The 9,893-nt window shown below is 34.7% G+C and overlaps 1 protein-coding gene across 1 annotated transcript; it reads right to left on the bottom strand.

Annotated features, from left to right (window-relative positions):
* Window positions 1-9,615, bottom strand: LOC132095408 (signal transducing adapter molecule 2-like). Its single transcript, XM_059500345.1, has 14 exons — window positions 9,445-9,615; window positions 8,242-8,326; window positions 7,931-8,006; window positions 6,931-7,026; window positions 6,654-6,800; window positions 4,237-4,306; window positions 3,845-4,037; window positions 3,646-3,740; window positions 3,463-3,545; window positions 3,251-3,338; window positions 2,607-2,661; window positions 2,358-2,514; window positions 2,095-2,237; window positions 1-1,530 (listed from the first exon to the last, which is right to left on the bottom strand). The coding sequence occupies exons 1-14, from the start codon at window positions 9,482-9,484 to the stop codon at window positions 1,329-1,331; spliced, it is 1,530 nt and encodes a 509-aa protein (XP_059356328.1). The 5' UTR covers window positions 9,485-9,615; the 3' UTR covers window positions 1-1,328.
* Window positions 9,616-9,893: the final 278 nt, after the last annotated feature.

Raw genomic sequence — 9,893 nt, 5'->3', positions numbered from 1 at the left:
TTTTGAAACACAGGTAGTTTTTATTTTCTAAAGACTATTAAGAGTTCACTTTGTTACAAAAGGAATTTGAAAAAGGAGCAGGCAGGATACAAAGAAATCTCGATGTTACAAAACATTGAGAACAATACAGATTTCCCTCTAAATCTCTTAAAACATACAGGTTTACAAATATACAGCAGCTTTTGAAATAAAGTCTTTTGAATTGGTTTCTATGTTCATTACGTCTCCTGAAAGAACAAGGCATCTGGTGGTAAATAAATCTTTATAAAGTTAAGGTGCAATACAGACAAAGCCAGATATTTAACATCTAATATACAACTTTTTTTTTTGAGCAGTTTATGAAAAAAAATTTTTTACGACATGAATCCAATTTTAACTAGAATGAAACCTGTCTATATGTTAAAGGAATCACACATATCCCCATTTCAGTTAAGAAGAAATGGGTGGATATATCAGAAAAGCACATTTCTTCACATACATAAGAAGCATAAAACAACAATTAATTCATAATTTCGAGGAGTCATAGACCAGATGAAAATTTTACATGCATTAAATTAAGTCGAACAACAGCCAACACCCACAATGCAAACACAAGCAGTACTTGCATATTATAAATATCATTATACAGTGAAACATATGGATTGCCCATAAAGGGATTGCATTTGTGACCACTGTCAGTTCTAAAGCACAGTGTGCAAAGGAATTTATGAATATTACATGTAGCCTGTAGTAAACTGTGTGTGTCCCAACTAAATCGGTCCCATAATTTTGGAATCACTAACAGCAGAATGAACCTAAAACTGCTATTTTGATTGTAGGAGTTTATAGAAGTGCTCGGAGTATTGGCACATAAATACATTCCAGATTTGGAGATCAATGTATAATCTTCTTCATACAATCAAACCCACATTTGCTTTAAAAAGCAAGAAATTTAGGGTCAGTTAACCCAGAAATAAATGAAAATGGTAACAATTAATCATAAGAATAGTCTCTTCAAATGAGGAAAAGTATGCATGTATGTGCATTTTACCATTTGATCTTTAATTCTCAATCAGTCAAAAGAAGAATATGCTGGTGATTAATCACAAGACGACAAAAATTATGTTTATGGTTAGTGTGACTCATTCCATCAATTCTGAACACCTGCCCTAGACTGCTTCATGGGTTAGTTAGTGGGAGAGAATGAAGTGCTTGCTTCCTTTCAAGTGGATTACATCTTTGTGCTGTGAAGACCCCCTGACATCGATAGAGACATGAGAGAAAAATACTCTCAACCCCATTTCACCATTTGGAATTTGCACTGAATAATAATGGCTGTGGAGTCAGCCTTACAGAAGGGGTTGCTGGTAGAAGGCTGCTTGTTGCTGCTGAGGTGCAGGTTGGGCTGGAGCGGACATTGGATAGGAGGTTGGAGGCAGACCAGGATTAGCGTTCTGATAGGCAGACATGTCCATAGCCATGCTCATCTGTGGGGGGTAATGGGCGGTGGCTCCAGGAGCATGGTTTACATATGCTGCATTCATAGGGCCGCTGCAGGAAGTAAGAAATATGCTGACATTTTAAGCTAGTTTTCCCAACACCACTATCAGAATGATACATTTTAAACAAAGCTATCCAAAAAAAGCCTGTGCTGACAGGTACACCGCCCGGCATCATGTGCTGATTCCAAAAATAGTGTCTGTTTTGCTCTAGCTCTTCGCACTTTCTGAGAAAATATGATGTGCATATTGTCTCATTTTTGCTTTTACAACCATTTGTAAAGTGAAGGAGGCTTGTATTATCCTTAAATAGGTTAAAGCTATTTGTACAATTCTCATCTGAAGACATTATTTTATGCCTATTTCTGATTTCAAAGTTAGAACAAGCAAACATGACCTCTATTTCCGCATAATTACAGTATATCAAGTCATTTTAGACATTTTATGAAGCAAAACGCTCTTTGTTTGTAGGAAACAAATCCATCACGACATTTTGACCTTAAAAAAATTAGTCCTTTATCCTTAATATTGCTTTCTCCAGAGAAAAAAAAATTGCATATACAGGAATGAAAGACAATGCCAAATTTGCTTTAGAATTTGAGGTAGACTAGATTACCTGATGTAAGGAGGTTGTGCTGGCTGGCTGGTGGGCACTGAATTGACTGAAGGAGGAAGAGAGCAGAGAGGTCCAGCTTGGTCCGTAAGACTATATCCCTGTGGAACACCAGAGGACATGTAGGCTCCAGACGGCTGATAACCCTGAAAGAGATAAGAAATAATAAATAAAGAACTCAGAATAATAAAAAACTGAATTGTTTGTGTCACAAATATAATGGACTGAATTGGCACTAATTTTATATTTTAAATGGCAAAGCAAACCTGCATAGCGAGATGAGTAGGAGCTCCTGGGTAAGTGCCTTGGAGATTCTGCATTTTGGAGTATGCATTGTAAAGAGGAGCCTCGTTTATTAGCTGGTTATACAGTTCCAGAGCCTCCAGCACCTTCACATTCAGCTCGGACAACTCTGAGTGTTTCCTGCACGAATGAGAGAGAGAAGTTTTTCCTCACATGCAAAAGACTGAAAAAACAGCCGACCTATTCTGGGGTAAGTTCTGATTTCAACAAACCTGTCGATTTCTTGTAGTTTCTCATCAATCATCGGGTTCATCTTTTCACAAGCATCTAAAAGAACAGAACAAAAGATTAACACTCTGGAATTACTCAGAGGAACTGTCAGGTTTAACGATCTTGTGTGCAATATAACATTTGACAGTAGAATTGTGTAACTATGATAAAAGACCCTGATGATGCATTATTATCATCGCAAATCTTTCAAAGTTTTTATATTTTCACTAATTTACATTTATAATACTATACTTTGCATTTTATTACCTTGGCAGTAAAAGCAATTCATGCCGCTGCGTAGGGGTTTCAAGAAATTTGACATTCTCTTTTCTGAGTAATGTAATCAATCTCTAAATATTTCTTCCTCTTTTTTGGAAATCACAGAAATGCTATTGTGTTTTTGTTTTTTTGCTTTTGAAGCAAATCGGAATATTTCACTACTATAGAAGTTTACCCAACTATTACAAATTATGTTTCTAAGAAACCTGGAAACATGTTAAGGGTCCAGAAGAACCAATATTCTGGAGAGTCATGTGAAGACATGACCTAAAATTCCTTATAATGTTATATTTTGTTTGTATGCCTCATCCCTACACATAAATGTAATGAACGTTAAACAAGAGCTCAAGAAGGGTCTTCCTCGTGCCTTCTAATGTGATCAGCTCTGGGCCGTCAGGTGAGGCATCTGCAGGGTCTGTGTTCTGGAGCAGGTAGAGAGTTTTGTCCATTTTCTCCTGTAGGTAACAGAGTCAATGATTAACACAAGGCAAGAGAACTTCACCAAGAGCCTGTTGATCATATCAATTACACTTCTCTAGATAAGTGGAGACGTGTGGCCGAAGATCATCTGGCACTCACCTCATCTATATACACAGGCTCAGGCTCAGTATTGACTTCAACGATGGGTTCCTCTGGGGCTACTGTCTTCTCTACATACATCACTACAGGAAAGAGAATTCAGGAGATATGCATGTGTAATTTGAATAGAAAAAAAACATTATTCTTGTACAAAAAAAACAACTATTTTATAAAGTGTATTACCAGGGTCTGGTTCAGCATTCAGGTTGGTGGTGACAAAGTTTGATGGGAAGAGGCCTACTCCTCGATGATTCTCGCCTTTCCACCAGTTTGGATCACTGTTGGATAACAGCGACATTACTTCTCAATGGACAATGTGTAATGGGAAATTTAAAGACAGCATTAACGCTTATCAAACAACGTCCTTGAACAAACAGTTTACCTGTCATCAAGGATAATCACAAGCTCTCCAGCCTTAAAAGTGAGCTCATTGTCTTCAGCAGCTTCAAAATCATAGAGGGCACGCACTTTACGGGACTCTTTCCCTCCGTTGGTGTTGTAGGGTGGATCAGCTATCATGGTAAGGGGTCGTGTCTCTGCCTGCTGTTTCTGTTCCTGTAGGGACAGCTCAATGGCTGCATCGGGTAAAATACATACACTCATTATCTAGGTGCAGAGGACTATAGCTGGATTTCACAATTATGATGCCAAAGATTTTTTTTTTTATGCTTCGGCACTTGGCAGGGGCCCAAAAACATTAGTCGGACAAGAATAAGTAAAACATAATAACAAAAAATTATATGAAAGTACATTAACATGATGAGTCTCTCTCACCTTTGGCCAGATCATCATCATCAGCCACTCTGCTGGTGGCAGGAGTGCTGTTGGGCTTTGTGCTGGAGCTCTGCGAGTAAAGATCACATTACAACTGATTTGCAAAAAAGACATATACTGTATATATATATATATATATATATATATATATATATATATATATATATACATACATACATCAAAAGTTTAGGATCTGCAAGATTTTCAATGTTTTTTTTTTAAAGCAGTCTCTTCTGCTCATCAAAGCTGCATTTATTTGATCAAAAAATACAGAAACAACAGTAATATTGTGAAATATTATTGCAATTTAAAATACTGTTCAGTGTCAGTGTCATATGACCCTTCAGAAATCATAATATCTAATATGCTGATTTATTATCAATGTTGAAAACAGTTGTGCTGATTAATATTGTTTTGGGAAAAAGATTTCTATTTTGAATAAATGCTGTTCTTTTTAACTTTTTAACAAAGAATCCTGAAAAAAGTATCACAGGTTATAAAAAAAATATTAAGCAGGACAACTGTTTTCAACATTGATAATAAATCAACATATTAGAATGATTTCTGAAGGATCAAGTGACACTGAAGACTGGACTAATGATGCTGAAAATTCAGCTTTGCATTGTGCATAACAGCTGTCAATTATGTCGGTACGCAAATACGCTAACAGAAGTTATTTACATAGACATTTTTTTATTTTGCGTTCTGCGTACCACTTATGTGCAGCCCTGGTTATATGAACACAGAACTATAATGCCATCTTTAGACTTACTAGAGCAAATACTTAAGGAAAATGAAACTGATACCAACCAAACCATTTACATAAGTAGGTTTTTGAGATAACATTTATATGATGACCTCTGAGTGACACCGAAAAGTCTTGTGACCTCTTTTATGTTGCTGGTGCTCATTAACAGCTGTGGAAATGTTTACATGCACTTGCCCTTTTGTCAAACAAAATGATCAAACAATAAATGAAGGAAATGGATGGCAAAGAAGAATATACATCTCATGGGTCATGAGGGCAGTTTGGCAAATACGTGAGAGGAAATTCCATTCCATTCTGTCTGCTTGATTCTCTTGTGTGAAGTTCACACACATGCTTCAGCATTCCAGATGCACTCGGCTGATTTATACGCCTCTAACCTAGATAGCTGAAGTGTTAGCAGACACTTGTCTGTCATGTGAAAAACTGTGGTCAGGTTTAGTCACATGATTAATTTATGATCCATCTCTCAAAGAGAGGTGGCTGACTATTGGTTATTAACTATGGGCATTTATGGTATACTTTTAATGTACTTTTTAATGTATTTTAATGTATTATTGCCATTTTGAAAGATAGACCAAACAAAACAGTAAAAACAAAGAAAAATCACCTCATAATAAAATAAGATTGCTTACACACTTCCGTTCAAGAATTCTATAGATCAAGAGAGTTTTATATTATTAACAGCAATATTGTTAAATATTACTACAGTTTAAAAGAACTGTTTCTATTTTGCTATATTTGAAAATGGATTTTTCCCCCGATGATGTCAAAAGCTGAATAGCTGGAGCCATTACTTCAGTTATCAGTCTCACATGATCCTTCAGAAATCTTTCTGTTATCCTGATTTCTTGATGTGTATTTCTTGATATGTCAATCTTTTGTATTTTATTAGGATTCTTTGATGAATAGAAAGTAAAAAAGTAAAAAAAAAAAAAAACAGCATTTATTTCAAATATAAATCTTTTGTATTTTATAAATGTCATTTTTAATTAAATTAATGTCTTTGCTGATAAAAGTATTAATTAATTTCTGTATATACACACACACACACACACACACACACACACATACATATATACATATATATATATATATATATATATATATATATATATATATATATATATATATATATATATATATATATACATATACATATATATATATATATACATATATATATATATAAAAACTTCAATGGTAGTGTACAGTTATTATATATTAATTCATAAATGAAACCAACTACAACATACATGGACTATAAATATAAAAATAGAATAGAAAATAGAAAATAAAAATAGAAAAATATTTCTCTCTATTTTAAAATGCAAACATTTGACAACATCAGTCCCAGAAACTTTGAAAGAACATTGCAATGACCTACACTGCAGACATGGCATGACAACAAGGCGACACCAATACATCTGTCACAGATTTCTGTGACCTACCAGTACAGGAAACACAAACAGAATAACTAATGAACTATGCAAAATTAGGATCTAAAAAGTCACTGTGAAAGTAAACCCAGCCAAATTACAGGGTCATATATCTGGGCCAAATACCAGCAGCTGCTGTCTGTTCATCAGCGTCTGTGTTATTGGACAGCTGACCTCATATCGTGAGATCCAACAGGATCGAGCTGGAATACCTGGGTGTTTGCGGTGGGAAAGGACACTCCGTCTTCTTTGAGGGACTTGATGGTGGCACTGATGAGACTCAGCTGTGGGTCTTTCTGGAAATGTTCGGTCCACTCCACCATCAGGGCCTTGAGTTTCTCAGCAACCTTTGGGTGAACCTGAGGAGAAGAGAATGAGGGTGGTAGAGATTTACCAATAGACAAGCAAGCTTATTATACTTTGAAACAAGGATTCGTCCTGTTATATGTAATTATCCTTTAATTTATGCAGTGAGCTAAAGTTCCTTACCTTGTTCAACACACCACGAACTTCACTGGCAAACTCTCGCGAGCAAATTTCTAGGTGAAAGATTTTTCCACTGTTTGAAACGCAGGCACCCAGCAACTAAACATAGAAAATACAGCAATATTTAAGAGACCATTATTTGCAATTTGTGCACAGGTAAATTCAAATGTATAGTGACTAAAGATATTCCCATGACTTTTCAAAGTCTGGAAAATGTCATTTAAAAACTTCCTGATACTTCTAGGATTTCCATGACAATAAAAGCTATTTTCTACACAAGCAGTGATTGCACACTTGTTACATTTCTATAAATGTTTATGCTTCAGATGTGCATGAATGAAATATTATATCATCATAAAGATTAATAACAATAATAATCCTGACAAGAATATAACATAAAATAAAATGTAAACAAAATGTAGACACCAAATAAAGATTCATACTAATGATATTAATAATAATTATTATTGTTATAGTTGTTTCTACATTTCTATAACTGTTATTACTTTTAATGTGTCAATTAAATGTGACATCATGATCAATATTTATACTACTGCTAATAAATGTTATTATTCCTAACATTATCATTATTATTGGGAAAGTTATATATATTATTATGACAACAAATTCAGTAACTCAAATAAAAATAAAGAGCACATCAACCCACTTTATTCCTTCGTAATATCTATGTAGTACAGTTTTGTAAAGACACAGCCAGATGACAAAGAATTAGAAGATATCTAAAAATAGACTGAGACATCTATGCAGGATGAGATGTTGGGGAGTCAGAGTGGGAGCCTGTCACTTCCAGATGCTACGGAGAGTTTTTAAAGCTTTTACAGCTTTAGTTTCTTCTATACTAGTTTAGTGTGCAGTGACTATATGCAAGCCATACATAGGTTCATTGTCGTCAAGAACAGAAACACTGACATCTCATACCGTTTATTAAACTATGGGTGCAACTTTGTTTGACTACAACGTGAACTGAAGATGAAGAGCTCACCGTTAATGCTTGCATGGCTACATGAGGGACCTTGTGGTTCACACGCTTCATGATTGACCTGAGACAATCCTTTGCACTATGACAGAAAAAAAAGAGAAAACGAGGGGCACGAAAATATTTAAATTAGGGAGAGAAACACCTATTTTACATTAAAAAATAAAATAAAATAAAAATATATTGAACAAAAAAGGTATCTATATAAGAAGAACAACAATGCATACAAGCAACGTTAATGTTATTAATTGTTACTAAAATAAGCATTAATAACATAGTTATTTGAATCTTGTTTGTAAGCTGCTATTTGAGCTCACCCATTGGGAGTTGTCCCGACTCGGTCACAGATGTCCATAATGAGGCCCCAGTCCTCTGATGTGTTCGTTTCACTAGTTGCTTTCTCTGAATATGCAAATGAAGAAGCATTCAAAAAAGATAAATTCAAATAAAACTCTCAAAGCAATTTTCACTTATTACAGATCCAGATAATAACTTAACATTTTAAAATTAAGTAAAAGTTTACACCAGCACGTTCAAAACCTTCATTTACCAAGAAAGGCCATAAACACATACTACTGAGTATAATAATAACAATAATAATAATAATGTGTGCTAAGATTCATTCCGTTAAACAGACAAAGTAGCCTGTTTTGCCTGTTATTTTGCATATCCCGCTTGTCTCAACAGGCACATCAACCGTTTCTATGATAATACACTAGTGATTAGTTTTCCCCTCCTTCAAGAATAAAACAACTTGGGCGCATCTGAATGACTAACATAATGAAGAAAGGGAAAACTGCATTGCGACATCCAGCAAAGTACAACTTGAAGTAAAATCACAACAATCAAGTGTTTCAAACCCCTCCAATGAGGAGCATAAAGTGTCACATTAATCTCTCAGGACAAAACTATGAAAAGAAAAACACTGTTCATACTATTGTGTGTTACTTTTGACAAATGAACTCCTATTAATCTTTTAGTCATTCATGCTACCTGGAAATTGGTTAAATATATATACATTTACTTTTTTAAATTGTGGATTATTTATTTATTTATTTTTTAAAGCAGGACGTTTTGATTATATAATATTATATTCGTAAGGTTCTATACTAAATCATGTTGGATGTACTTTTTTTAAACAGGAAATATCTTCAAGTTATTAAACGTTACTTATTGTAATAATACACATTTGAGCATTTTTTTTCAGCATGATAAAGGTTGTACTTAATCACCAAACGACTCAAAATAACTTTCTGACAGAGTATTTAAACTAAATACTAAAAAAATATTTTAATATATGGTTTCAATATTTTAAGGATGGTGTCAGTTCTGCTAGTTACGTTTGACAGCTTTAAAAGTTAAATCCCGATATTTGAAACATTTGAGGGATCAGAGAAACAGAAATAAACCAAACAAAAGGCAGAGCTCTTGAGGATCTGTCAGGGAGCAGCGGCCCTGTTAACGTTAACTGACTTGTCAATAACACTCCACTTCGACAAAAACAACACTGTCAGACTCACCCACATCCTGATCGAACGGGTTTTGACCAAATAAAGGCATTTTGCGATCTTTTCCTATCTATTTAAGGTTAAATTCAAGCTTATTATCTACGTATACCGACGATTTGTGGTTCTCTCGTCCATTAAAACGCGTCCGCTTCCACCAGTTGCTCTTCCGTAAACTTAGCACGTAAACGCAATGCCTGTCAGAAACCGCAGACGTGTCACAGCAGTCAAATAATCCTAGATTTCAACTTGTATTTAGTATTTCTATCAAGACTACAAAAATAACCGATTCAATTATTTAATTTTGTGTTTTTATAAATCTATATTTTCGACAGGCATGTATGTTGAAACCTGTGTAAAAAAAAAAAAAACTGTGCGTTCCGCAGGAGACCCGCAGTGACATCTAGCGACTGGAATGTCTATTTCTGAAATACATGTAACCCAAAATTCAACACAAATATTAC

Source organism: Carassius carassius, chromosome 19, assembly GCF_963082965.1.
Source record: "Carassius carassius chromosome 19, fCarCar2.1, whole genome shotgun sequence".
Lineage (NCBI taxonomy): Eukaryota > Metazoa > Chordata > Actinopteri > Cypriniformes > Cyprinidae > Carassius > Carassius carassius.
The sequence above is the reverse complement of the archived record's forward strand: the minus strand, read 5'-3'. Positions and strand labels throughout refer to the sequence as shown.

Excerpts from the sequence above, each read along its gene's own strand:
- LOC132095408 (XM_059500345.1), bottom strand. The coding sequence starts at position 9,484 with ATGCCTTTATTTGGTCAAAACCCGTTCGATCAGGATGTGG. Across the intron at positions 2,238-2,357 it reads CTACTCATCTCGCTATGCAG|GGTTATCAGCCGTCTGGAGC; the intron begins GTTTGCTTTGCC and ends TATCTCTTTCAG. Across the intron at positions 1,531-2,094 it reads GCACAACCTCCTTACATCAG|CGGCCCTATGAATGCAGCAT; the intron begins GTAATCTAGTCT and ends TACTTCCTGCAG.